The sequence below is a fragment of the Tachypleus tridentatus genome, chromosome 9 (assembly GCF_004210375.1).
Source record: "Tachypleus tridentatus isolate NWPU-2018 chromosome 9, ASM421037v1, whole genome shotgun sequence".
NCBI lineage: Eukaryota > Metazoa > Arthropoda > Merostomata > Xiphosura > Limulidae > Tachypleus > Tachypleus tridentatus.
In genome coordinates this window covers 93,495,658-93,509,956 of record NC_134833.1, presented here as the reverse complement: position 1 = coordinate 93,509,956, position 14,299 = coordinate 93,495,658, and the positions used below count along the sequence as shown (strand labels likewise).

General features: G+C 32.2%; 1 protein-coding gene across 3 annotated transcripts in view; it reads left to right on the top strand.

The window, feature by feature from the left end:
- The window catches only part of LOC143225780 (general transcription factor IIH subunit 1-like), a 30,304-nt gene that overhangs the window by 8,549 nt on the left and 7,456 nt on the right, over positions 1-14,299 (top strand). For 2 of the 3 annotated variants that reach the window (XM_076455766.1, XM_076455767.1), the window contains exons 3-10: positions 4,647-4,887; positions 5,465-5,561; positions 6,558-6,714; positions 9,024-9,173; positions 10,000-10,079; positions 12,201-12,479; positions 12,751-12,957; positions 13,997-14,087. In XM_076455766.1, the coding sequence (XP_076311881.1) occupies positions 4,647-4,887; positions 5,465-5,561; positions 6,558-6,714; positions 9,024-9,173; positions 10,000-10,079; positions 12,201-12,479; positions 12,751-12,957; positions 13,997-14,087 (1,302 nt within the window). The remainder of the gene's footprint in view (positions 1-4,646; positions 4,888-5,464; positions 5,562-6,557; positions 6,715-9,023; positions 9,174-9,999; positions 10,080-12,200; positions 12,480-12,750; positions 12,958-13,996; positions 14,088-14,299) is intronic. The other variant, XM_076455768.1, reaches the window with a different exon arrangement.

The window sequence follows — 14,299 nt, the reverse complement described above, 5'->3', positions numbered from 1 at the left end:
GATCCATGGAGGTTGATTGGACCTCTGTCAAATGAAGGAAAAAAAAGTGGGCACAAACAGAAAGGTTCTTCCACATAAATAAAAATGGCCACTTTGATACAGTGTCTATTGTCAGGGTTTTCATTCATATATAGATGACATTAAGTATTTGATTGATTCTTATCATCATGTGTGTCTGTCCTTACAGGAAACATTTCTTAAATCTGCCAGTGCAGTCACCTTTCACAGTTTTTCTTATACAGAAAGGACAGGTTGTGTGATGGATGAATGCATGGAGAGATGGAACTACTGATTGATCAGTATGTACCTGCCCTTTCTTTGTCACTTGATGCACCTTTGGAATCCTTAGCCATTTACGTTTCCTTGTATCGTACTATCAGTATTTGTTCTCTCTACCTGGCTCCTGAAGAGATCTGTAATCAGTCAGACCTTGATGCTCTTATTGAAGAGTTATTGTCTCCCTTTTTAATCCTGGGGATTTTAATGAACAGAATCCCTTCTGGGATGGTACTGATGGGAAGGATCATTTTGCAGAGCATGCTCTTGGATCACAACCTTTCTCTCTTCATTACTGGTTCTTATACTTTTCCTGGTCAGACTTTTACTACTATTGGTCTCTCCATTTGCTGCCCTTCACTTTTCTCTTACTTTTCTTGAAGGGTTGACAGTACATCACAGAGCAGTGATCATTTACATATCATTTTGAGAAAGACTGGCCATAGTCAATGCCAACTGACCTGTGTGCCTCGATGGAAGTTGGACCATGCCAACTGGCCCCCTTTCACTGCTCTCTCAGAACTTGCTCTTGCCATCAATAGATGACTGCATGGCAGCAGTGACTGACTGTATTGTACAGGCAGCTGCTTAATGTATTCCTAAAATCTCAACACATTTTCTACAGTATCCTCATCTCTGGTGGAATCCTGCCTGTCACATGGCATGGAAAACTCAAAAATGGGCCTGGGATTCCTTTCATAGGTATCCTACACTTTTAAACTGCATTACTTTTCAGCAGGCCTGTGTCCCAGAAGGAATCTTAAATTAAGTGCACAGTTAGTATCGCTTCTACCACCAGATCTAATGTCCTATGGGACAAGATTTGTAAGGTCAGTGGGTAATGTTCTTCTTCTTCCCATTTGATCTTGCTCTCTGATGATCAGGGAGTTGCTAATGCCCAGAGCATTGTTGATGTTCTAGAGGAAAGCTTTTCTCATACATCTAGCACTTCTACTTCATCCCCCCACCTCCTTAGCCATCACGATTTGGGCAGAGTAGTTGCTTCTTTCCCTAATTTTGCACAAAGCTACTCGAGGGCTATTTGTACTAGCCATTTCTAACTGAGCAGTGTAAGACCAGAGGGAAGGCAGCTAGTCATCACTACTCACTGCCAACTCTTAGGCTACTCTTTTACCAACAAATAGTAGGATTGACCATCACATTATAATGCCCCATGGCTGAAAGGGCAAGTATGTTTGTTGCAACAGGTATTCGAACCTGCGACCCTCAGATTACGAGTCAAACGCCTTAACCCACCTGGCCATGTTGGGCCTTCTTTCCTTTTGACTGATCGTCCCTGTGACTATAATTGCTCCTTTACACTAGTATAACTCACGCTTGCTCTTCACCAGTCTAGCAGTACATCAGTCAGACCTAATGATGTTCACTATGAGATGCTGCATTATCTCTCTCTTGCTTCTCTTGCTACTCTTCTGGTTGTTTTTAACCAGATCTGGCAAGAGAATGCTTTTCGTAATGCTTGGTGCCAGACTTTTGTCCTCCCTTTTCCCAAGCCCAGGAAGGATCCTAAAAATCCTTCAAAACCACAATTCAGTTGCTATGACAAGCTGTCTCTGTAAGGTTTTAGAGGGATGGTTAGTGCTTGACTTCTTTGGTTCATCAGATGAAACAATCTCTTCTCACCCATCCAGTGTGGGTTTCAGTGACAGTGCTCCACTGTGAAACATCAATCAGGTGAGCCTTTCTCAAGCAACAGCACCTTGTTTCTCTTTTCTTTTTTTTTCTAAACTTGAGAAAGCTTATGATACTACATGGAGGTATGGCATTTTGTGAGATCTCTACTCATATGGGTTTCATAACCATTTGTCCATATTTATTAAGAAATGTTTAATGGACTGTCAATTCCAAGTTCATGTGGGTTCAACACTCTCCTGTTCTTTCCCACAGGAAATTGGAGTCCTACAGGGCTGTGTCTTGAGCGTCACACTTTTTGTTATAAAGATTAGTGTTATTACTGGACAACTCGCCTTACAGTTGTAAACAGACTCTGTTAATGACTTTTGCATCTCATATCAATCGTTGAACATGAGGTTTATTAAGCGGCAGCTACAGACTTCCCTCAATCATTTACTGAAGTGCATCACAGCAAATGGTTTTACTTTTTCTCTCTTTAAATCCTTCTGCACGCATTTGCCATCAACAAGGTATTCACCCTGATCCTGAGCTCTGTCTTGGTGAAGTTGTGCTTCCTGTGGTCCCTGAGGCAAAGTTCTTGGGGCTTTTATTTTTTTATTTGACCATAAGCTGTTTTTCATCAAGCATCTATGTAACAAGTGTACAAAGGCACTAAACATCCTCCATTCCCTCTCTTTCACCTCTTGGTTAGCAGATCAATGTTTTATGCTCAAAATATATTGTGCCCTCATTTGATTGAAACTGGTCTTTGGGTCTGTGGCCTGTGACTCTGGCAGAATATCATCCTTGAAGAAGTTGGATCCCATTCCTCATCTAGGGCTTTGGCTCTGCATGGGGGCTTTATGCACTTTTCCAATCCATAGTTTTTACACTAAGTCTCATGACCTCCTCTACACCTCTGCTGTTTGCAGTTGTCTTTATTGTATATTTAAAAACTTCAATTCTTAACATACCCACCTGGTGTTGTGTTTTCCTTCCTCAGTGGGTCATGTTTCTTCAGAATAAATGGTCTGCCATTGTTTCTTTTGTTCTTCATATCCAAGTGCATTTGGCTTAATTGGGTCTGTCCTTGAATGACATTGCTGTCCTTACAGCCCATCCCACCATGGCTTATTATCATCCTGATTGGAAGTACCGTCTTCTACTTGCTGAACATCTATCGAGCTATCCTTCATTTTCCATATATACAGATGGTTTGAAATCAGGTGACTCTATGGGCTCTGCTACGGTTTGTTGCGATTTGGTGGTTGATCACAGAATTCCCTCTACAGTTTTTGTGTTCACTGCTGAATTGTACACCTTTCCTCATTTCTCTTGCCCTGGATTACAAAGAAGTTATGCAGGACACGAACTGTACTATTTATACTGACTTGCTTCATGTCAGCTCTCACCCTATTCTCATCAACATTCAGAACTGTGTGGTCTATTTCTCTTTATCATATACTTTTATCCAATTTTTTTGAATACTAAGCCATGATGTTATTCTTAGGAATGAACTCACTAACACTGAAAGTAAGTCTGTATGCACTGGTGCCATCACTGGCATGCCTATTCCATACATGGACTAAGACCCTGTATTCAAGGCTCATCTCCGTGCCAGTTGGCAGTCGACTTGGAGTGAGCAACAAGATGACAAGTTTTTACAGATAAAACCTTCTATTGGACTTTGGCTACCTTGTTTCTGTAAGGATTGGAGGAAGGAAGTTGTTCTAGCTAGTCTACACATTGATTACAGTTTTTTAACTCATTGTTTTCTTTTATCTTGGACTGATGCACTGATGTATGGTCTGTGTGACACTCAAGTGACAATAGCCCACATTTTACTGTTATGTTCTCATTACAACTGTGAGTGACAGCATCATTTTAGACACTGTTCACCTCACAAATGTTTTAATTTTTAAGGATCATTGGCCTTTTTAATTCTATTTAAGTTTTTAATCTGATGTTGGGCCACTGTTTCTGTTTTAAATTAATTTCCATTTGCACCTTATAATACTTTGTTATTTTTTTTAACCAGTTGTGTGGTGCAAATGGCCTAGTTGCTTTGCCCCAGAAAACATCAAACAACATCCAATTTTGATTAGCTAATATTAGTTATGAGCTGTTTTATTCTCAAAGATTGGTAATGTTAATGGAAATGATGAGAATGTTTCTTTCATTGGCTTTTTGGTGATTTTTTATTTTATGTTTTTAACATGGCAGTTCCTCCCTCAGTAAATTTATTTGGTGAGATTGGTTGAACGGGGAAAATTAGCTGTATGTTCTTTGGGGCTGTTGTCTTTTTTATGGTGTATTCATTATTTATATTTTCTAAGAAGGAACATTAACTCTCATCATAGTTTAAGTTTCCTTATCTGCAATTCTCAGTAAAAAATCATAACAAAATTCTTGGAACACAGTTGTGTTTTTTCTATTATGACACAGAATTTGATAAACACTTTGAAAACTAAGTTTTTACAGTTTCACTTGTGAATATGATGAAAGTGAAATGATTGCTAAAGTTCTTAGAAAAAAATATTTTCATATGTTATTTTGTAATGTAATATTTAATTTTTGTAAAGAATTATAACACACGAGCTCATTGTAAACTTTAAATGAATTCAAACATTGCAAAATGTTACTTGTTAAAAAAAATGCAAAAGGTTAACAGAATTTAGTTGCTAATTAAATCATTTTATTTAATTTATCATGGCATTTTTGGTGTGTTCATTTAGGTGAATTTATGTACCAGTTGTCCATTTCTTTGGCTTTAGTGCAAAAGATATCACCTGAAGGAAAGTCAAAAGTCCAGCTACAGGTGGTGCTACATAATGGAGATACCACTACTTTCCACTTCATCAACCCTATGGGTGTAGAATTTCAACTAGTAGAAAGGAATGATGTAAAGGAACTGTTACAACAGCTGTTGCCTAAATTTAAACAAAAAGTGAATAAAGAATTGGAAGAAAAAAACAGGTAAGTAAAACATCAGTTTATTGTAGAAATGCTTTGCATCAGATTTTGATTTTCACAAAATGCAAAGAAATTGTTTTCTCAAATATAGTATGCACATTCAGGTAATTATTAACAAGGTGTTCATTAGTAATTTTTAGTATGTTTTCATAAGAATTTTATATAAGACAGGTAATTATTTTTTCTCTTATAATATCAGTGTTGTTATATAAAAAATGGTTCAGGATGTCAGTATTTATTTCATGTTCTCTTTCTAATCTTAATATTCTTTTAAACTTTTCTGCTTTTATTTTTAAATTAATGTTTTTTTTCTGATTTCATGAGCTTATTCATTTATTACTTTATCCAATTTTAACCATGTTAACACAGCCAAGTTTATTACAATTATTCTATGTATGTTACCTATGACATGTTAATAATAGAATGAGTTATTTAACATATTTATTTGTTGAGAGAATTTTTACCACAATGTCTGGATGTTAAGTTTGCCAAATGATAAAAGGTATTATGCAGTTTTTACCAGTGAGTGTAGTTGTATTTATAAAGTTATATAAGAAAGTATTGTTGAAATTTAATTTAGGATGCTGCAAGAAGATCCTCAGCTTTTCCAGCTATATCGAGATCTAGTTGTGAGTCAGGTTATTACTCCTGAAGAATTTTGGGCAAACCATGCTGCTGTGAGTATATAATATATACATTTCTATTGTTCTTTTAAATAGGAACAGCTTAGGAAAAAATAAACTATGTTATTTAATGTGCCTATCTTAAAAACAAAAGAACATGTACTACACCATAATCGTGTCATTTGATTCAGTTTTTAACATTTGACTATTAAGCTACCTTGAGGATCAGGCTGTCATAAACATCTAGTTTGTTTATTAATATCTGTAGGCAAGTCATTATTTTGTGAAACTAAGCAATGATATTAATCCATATTCTATTAATTTTACAATTTGAACCAGAGTTTGAAAATACACACAATTTAACATAGTTTACTGTAAATTTATATACATTTGCTTAACATTAACAACAACAAAAGAACATTATACAGTATTTTTTCAATACCCTCAAATACTTGAAAATGTTAATAGCATGTATAGTTGAAGTTATTTCATCTTTCATGAATGTGTAAAGTATTTCATATGATTTCTAACAGTAGCATAGAGATCTGTTTTATATATGTAAGGAACTGTATACTTGAGACTTTTCAAATTATTCTCTTATATATGGTAAGGCTTCAATCTCAGGTCACTGTTGACCTGAGTTCAGGACCAAAGCATAGCATCAAGGGTGTGTATGGGAGGGTCCAGAGGATCAAGATCTCCCATTTCCCAGACCAAAAGAAAATATAAGTATAGAGCCATTACAACTCAAATAATTATTTTAGAGTATTAATAAAAATTGGAACATCATATCCTTTATTATTAATATTATTTGAAAACAATAATGATATATTTATTTTATAAGTTAAATTGTTACTTTATGAATGTCATTAATAACTGGACTTTTATGTCATTAATCTTGTATCCTGGTTCAACAGTTTAACCCCACTTCAAAATCATTTATCCACTCCTGAGCGTAATTTCATCTATCTGAACCTATCTATCTTTATATGTGTACATTTAATTATGTATTAATGTTGATGTAAAGTATTATGTGATGTTTTTTTATAGCAAAGAAAAGCTGGCATTAAACAGACTATAAAACAAAGTGTTGGGGTTTCTCCAGCTTTTCTAGCAGGCATAAAACCTCAGACAGATGGATGCAATGGTCTGAAATACAACATCACGGCAGATATTATTGAATCAATATTCAAAACGTATCCTGCTGGTATGTATTTTATGATATTCCTGATCAGTTGTTTTGTTCATTAATAAAATTGTGAATTTTAACAATGAGCTCCTGAAAATTTTATTAGACTGCCAATCTTGTCTACTAATAGGATGTGTGTAGTGAACATTAGAGAAGAACTAAAAACAACAAGACATGATGTTCATTGTGCAACTGTGTAGTAGTTATCTTGTTTGTTAACATTTCAAATAATTTCCAGTGTTCTTTTTACAGTCTGTTTTTAACATTAGAAAAATATTATTTGCAAATCTACATAAATTAAAAATAAACTGTTAAACTTCATTTTTGTCTTGTAGAAAATTTACCTTGAACAAATTATAAATTTTATTTTAATGTCTAAATTGAGAGTAAAAATTCTTAATTGATTGTTTAGTATCAATTTTTAAAGAATCAGAACAATCTCCTTCACTTGTAGTATAGTCTTGTTTGAGCTTTATTGATTTATTTTGAACATTTTGAAGTGTGAAACTACATGAAATTGAACTCGTGCATGGCAATCAATGTTTGAGCTATCCTTAGATTAGAGTGTTCATATAAATGATCTTCCGTTCTTCTGAATGTCAAGCAGACATAGGCATTCTTATGTATTGGATAGAATTAATTGTAAATGACATGACTGTTGAAGGTACTGGATTCAATCTTCAAAGTTGAATTTTTTTTTCAATTTTCAGTAGAAGTCTAAACACACCATGAAAGTGAATTTGTGGATAGATTTTGTCGGTTTTGGTATTAATTTCTTCATGAATAATTTTATTGGAGACAATTTATAAAGTTTCTTGGCAAAGAGCTAAGTTTTAACATATTTTAGTCTGAATACCTTTTACTGTACAAATTCACAAGAGCTAATGATTCTGTGTTCATGAGAAATTTCACACGGTTTTCTTTGAAATTAAGTGAAACAAAGTTGTCAAAATAGGCGTGCATTCTGGAGTAGGATAGTTTTTGATAAAAGCCAACATCAAAATGTCCTTGTTACTTGAGACCACAATATTTCAGTTTGAAATATTGGATTCTGGTTCTTTCAACAGTCGTGTTGTTTATGAATTCTAATGACCAGTGTGTGAGGGTGCATACATTTGCTTCAATGTCAGATCATTTAAAAAAAACACTATTTTCCCAGGTTCAAGCACAATTCAAACATTATGTATGGAGTTCATGTGACGTGGTCTATCAGACGATTATTTTTAATAAATATGTATATATATATATATAATAAAATATATAGGTGTGTTGGGCTAAGGATTCTTCTACAGTAGGTATCTATGACTTGTGGGTAATAAATTTAAAAAAATAAACAGCAATCACTCCACTTGTTTTCAAAATAATATATACATTTGAAACAAGTTACATATGAACAAAAATTTCTTACACTTATGGAGGTCATAGGAATATTTCAAACACTATATATAGTTCTCTTATTTTAGAATTCAGTTGGCAAGCCAAATGTTTTTTCTCTATTTTCATTGCCAAACAATCCATGTCTAATTCACTTACATTGTTGTATCCTGTACTCAAAAATTAACTGCTCCTTTTTCATATTTCTAAAAATTGTTTGCCTTTAGTCAAAGTCTGCTCAAGCTGGTTCAATTACTTTATAACACTATTTCACAAGACAGCTTATTCTCCTTATCTCCAATGAAATTCTTTATCTCACTGAAATGTATATACAAGTGTTAGGTCTTTCACTCCCACAACAGTTAACTTTGTATTTGAACTGTTCCTTCATGTAACTTTACTCTCTTCTGCAATTTTTTTTCATCTGCTTTCCCCTATTTATACATCTGCCACTTAAGCCTTCTAGAAATCTCTATATCCTCATCATCAATGAATTATAAACACAACACACAATTCTTACCAAGTTTCATATTTATTGCCTTTAAAATAATTGCTTTTAACTCTCTTGTTATTAAAAAAAACAACTAAACAATCAAGAAATATTAATTCACAAAATAAATAAATTAATAGTACCTACACTAAACAGTCTTTTTTATATCTGACATGGTCTTGTTGCTAAAAATGTTCAAGATGATTAGTAAAGCTGGAAATGAGGCTATGCTACAGATGAAGGGAATACTTCTGATTCTTCAAAAGAAACCAAAATTAAACAATCAAGAAATTACTACTTCATATTTACTTCCATTTTAAGTATTTTAACATTATTTACACTTTCACACTATTGTCTAACATTTAATTTTTAAGGTATCTAAAAGAACTCTTAATGTTTTTGGTGGGAAAGAATTGACATTTTTCAGTAAACACAGATTTTGTTCTTCAATTAATTTCTCCAGTTAAAAAGAAACATCTGGAAAATGTTCCCCATAAAATGTCTGAAAGTGAGTTTTGGACCAGATTTTTCCAGTCTCACTATTTTCACAGGGATAGGCTTAATGCAGGCTCTAAGGACTTGTTTTCAGAATGTGCCAAAAATGATGAACAAGGTATGGTGACAACAACTGTCATCAACTTTTATGAATTTGATGAATATTTTAAATATATATTATTATATATCTGTACTTCATTTGATATTAGATAACTGAAATAAAATATATTTTTATGTCCAATCTCTAGATTATATAACTTTTTCTTTTCAAAGTTTTTCACCATTTTAACATGTAAATTATTTTAAAACTATAATTAGCATATTGTGATTTCCACACTTTACACATTCATTTCTCTCATTTTTCTTAATTTTTGTTGCAGTTTTTCTGCATGTGCAAACCTTTTCTGGCTGATATATATTAACCAATAGACTAATTTACTAATTTCTAACATAAATGAAACAATATCTAATTAAAATAACCAAAATTATTAATTACATTATTTTTTATACTATTCTATCATGGTTCTTTTGGTTAGGAAATATTTAATACTTTTCTGTCCATTATTTTACAGAATAGATAATTACTGTAAATTGTTACTGCTTATTGAGGATTGCTGTAACATTAAAGATCAGATAAATCTTAAGAAGTTTATATTGTTATAGAGACACTTAACAGGTGTTGGTTTTTTTACTGAATTTCTTTTTGTGTATATTTAATATGAAATGATCCAAAGATTGCAATGAAATGCAAAATGTTGAAAGATTAAAACGTACTTGAAGGCAGAGTTTGTTAACATTTTTCACATTATTTGGTTTTGATATTCTTCAAGCATACTGAAGAGATTGTAGAATACATTTTGAAATTTTTGTAGCCTACTTAAGATATGTTTAATTTTATGTAAATTGTGTATTTGCTTTATTAATTTTTTTTGTGTAATATATAGATATTAAGCAGGCTGTAACAGAAGAACTAGATGACCCATTTATCAATATTGGCTCATTTGAAGACAAGACACTAAGTGAGGTAATTTTTCTAGTGTTTAATTTCACTTTTCTGCACTATCATGTCTATGATGGATAAGGGTGGTATTCATGGTTACTTTAAAGCATTCACCCTTGTCAATTTTCTTTTCAGTTAATAGTAAAAAAAATGTTTTGCAGATAGTGGTCTCTTGTTGCAACATTTTATTTCTGAAATTCCAATAACAACAACACACATAAATTGACTTTCTTTTAATGTACCTTCTGAAAGCTACATAATTAAGCATCATTATCACTTCGATGATTCAAAGCCAGATAGATTTTACCATCTAACTTGGATCCCCACCTTCCTCTCTGGTAATACTAAATACAAAACTGTTCTACTGCGTATGTGCTAAAGTTCAATATTTTATAATAGTAACAGTTATAAGCATGTAAGAAGCAGCAGAAACAAATAGTATGTTTTCTATAATTTTATGTTTCAGTGTTTATATCCACAGTATTAATAATGCTGATTTTGAAGGTCAGGACACCAGGAGTGTCAAGAGGCAGGTCAGGCCCCGGAGACAGTTATGTTACTGGCTCCTTTTTGAAGTCTTCATAAATTCATAGTACATTTAGGGACATATAAAGAATTTTTCTGGTGGGCAAAAGCCAAATGTGTTGAGAATTTACATTTTTTGCATAAAAAGGTATTTATTGAGGTAAAGCAATTTCCCACAGTACTGTGATTTTCCCTTAAGTGTATTATGAAAATGAGAATACATTATTCTTTATCCCATATTTCCCCAGGCCCCAGGACTGTAGCCCCCCCTGACCCCCTCCCTCTCGTCAGGCCTGGGTATAACTAAGAAGCTCTACTACAATTGTACATTACACAAACAGGTAATTGTTTCACTAAAAGATACAGAATATAATATTTTCCATAATAACATGTTTACATGAAAACAAAAAATAAAAGAATGTCAATCTAGGTATTGATTAGATTTTTTAACTTGTCATAAAGTTTAAAAATATTTAGCTGAATATTTTCTACATGCAGTTTTTATCTGCAACATAGCAGCTCATAGGACAGCTCTGAGTTGTTGTTGTTGTTAAATGTACAAACTTTTATATCATACCTCCATGATCTCTTTATGGATTTCAGATCTAATTGAAGTTTGGACTCAGGAGATTAAACCTTTTTTATTGATATATATCATCCTATCCAAGGTCTTATAGATTAATTTACTATAATCCTGCCTAACAAAATTTCACTTGCTGTGGTTATTCAGGATCCCTCTTGTTTTATCATTAACTGATATAAAAGTTTTATGTATGTAATCCCTCCTGGACACAGGCAACAGTAGTGTATTAATAAACATTTTACTTTGATTCTTAAATTCTGTTATTGTTCTGAAATTGAAGGTCATGGTTACTGCTTATTGTTCTCACATTATTCACACATGAAATGGCTAAAAAATCAAATTACATAACATTAAAAATCATGTTTTGTTATCTGAGCAGAGCATAAACAGCCTATTGTGAAGCTTTGTGTTTTGTTAATGGACAAATGCAACAGCAATAAGTTAATAACTTGGATAGTTGGAATAATCAAAATGCTGTTTGATTACTTTTGAGGCATTACTTAATTTAATTATAACTTCAGTTAACTGATTATTTTACATGGTATCTATGGTTACTCATCCAGTTCTAATTTATTCTTGGTGTATTTGAAAATATTTGACATGGTTTCTATGTAATTGGTTATATTGAGTTACTCACCCAGTTCTAATTTATTCTTGGTATATTTGAACATTTTTGACATCTTGTATCACATGATTTAAACTTGGTATATTCAAACATTTTGCAGGTCCTGTATAATATGGTTTAATCAAATGTATTCTAGCACTGTGGAGGTCCTATACAACATGGTTTAGTGAGAGTTGTTAAACATTGATAAATGCTGAAGTAGCTCAGTACATGTTTCAAAACTCACAATACTTTCTCTAAAATGTTATAAAGTTTAAAACAACACTTCTATGATGTTAATGTTGTATCAGGAAATTGTGTTGTAATCTGATTAAAGCTCATTGCCCACATGTTCAAGATTCATAGGACTTTATGGAAGAAATTGCACCACAATGTTATATTTCCAACTAAACAATGTGATTGTTCTCTTTAGGATTATGGAATTTCAAGCTCAGACTGCAACAGTAAACCTCATGGAGCACATGCTACCAACCAATCAATGATTAGAAGGTTTAATCATCATTCTATGATGGTTCTTCGTACCTGTGAAAGTCAGAAATCAGTAGTAAATGATTGCTCAAATGCTTCTGCTAATGGGGCTATTCCTGCCAAAAAAAGTCCTAGCACTTTTCCAAATGGAGCTTTTTCCCATAAATTGACAGCTACTGAAGAAATTAATGATGAAAGTCATGATGTTATTTTAAAAAAGAAGGTAAGTATTATTATTAAAAACAGATGATGGCATTGCTGTAGTGAATTATTTTAAATGCTTGCTTGTCCAGTTTCATGTATCCATAGTGCATACAAATATAATTGGGTGGAGTTCGCCAAATGAGTAAATATTTTTTTTTTTATTATTATTTTCACAAGTGATCTTATCAATATGTCTAATAAGATAGAGTTGCACTGCAACATTAAACAGGGTGTGAAATGAGGCTTTTGAAGCTAGAAAAACTGTATGAAATAGCATGATTTATTTGCAGATGAAACTCCAAGAAAAAACGTACTATGAAGATCTTGTAGAAGGAAACCAATCAGAAAGCAATGTGCTCAATTTGACCAGATCTGATAGGTATTTGAATGGTCCTATCCCACACATGGATTGTGAAGAATTTTCTAATGAAGATTTTTTGCAAACATCCAACCTCATTAAATCTGAAATAAGTCAGTGGTGTCCAAACCTTACTCAGGTAAGCCACCCTGTTTATAAAATTGTCATACCCTTGACTTTATGGAAATAATAATAATACTTTCTACAACAATTAAGTGAATATGAGCATTTAGTTTTAATTGGATGAATTCATAGTTAAGAATACATTATTTTGCTTTTACTCACAATTCACATACTTGGTATAATTCTACTTTTAAATCTCTATTCTATCAATGTTCATATTAACCCTCATATTTATACTGTTCATACTTCTAACTTAAAGATTTTTATCTCAGTTATAACTTAAATATTTTTATCTCAGTTATAACTTAAAGATGAAGACAATAAAAGAAGTTCATTATTTAACCAGGCAACTAAAAATTTTCTTATTAACAATAAACAAGTCTCAAAAAATGTTCAGTAATGTTGATGAGGAACTGGAGAAACCAGTCTTTATGAGACACTTGAAAGAACAGTTTCTTTTTTGAGAAGGTCAAACCTTCCATCTTTAGTCATTAGCATTTAATTATTTCTCTTTCACAGTAATTGTTAGCCATCTCTTTGTGAAATTTTTTTATGAATATTACTGAATTTTAAGGATCCACATTGCCTTAACTGTTATTTTGAAATGATGAAAACATGATAATTTATTATTATTATAATTACCAAATTTAGTTTCTTTAAAATGAGAAGTTTTAATCACATAATATAACCAAAAAATGGATTTATTTTTATTTCTAATATGATTTTTAGAAATGTTAAACTCCCTTAGAAAAAATAAGTTATATGGTTAACTTACATCAGGTCTCACTCTTAAGTTTTTTTGTTGTAGTTTTGACTGGGTAATTATTTCTTTAACTGTTTCATTGTATTTTCAGACATTATAATAATATAGCCACATTTGTTTGTTATTAATATACAACATTAGATTTTATGATAATTTTTTCAAAGTATTTAGCTTGCTTACTTTGATGCATGTTTTCAATCTTTAATACATTTTCATATCAGTGAGCAGGTCGTAAGGAACTTTTTTGGTGTGCATTAGCTTATCTCAACCATTTAAATATATGTTGGTACAGGTAATAACATCTACAACAGCTATCAGTGCTTTAGGTGAGTTATCACCAGGTGGTGCTCTAATGAAGGGTTCACAACAAATTCCACTTAAAGGTATGCTTTTTTTCAGATTTATAAATTTTTAAATATATAAGAAAGGTGTGAAATTGTAATAATTGTAAAATCAGTTAAAGTAGGCATTTGCTTCACATTGTATTAATAACAACTTTAAAATTTTGTTCATTTGTATTTTTGTGAACTTATATATGTGTGTGGAAAACTTTTTCATTTACTGTATCTTAAGAAAGAAACTACTGTTCCATTTT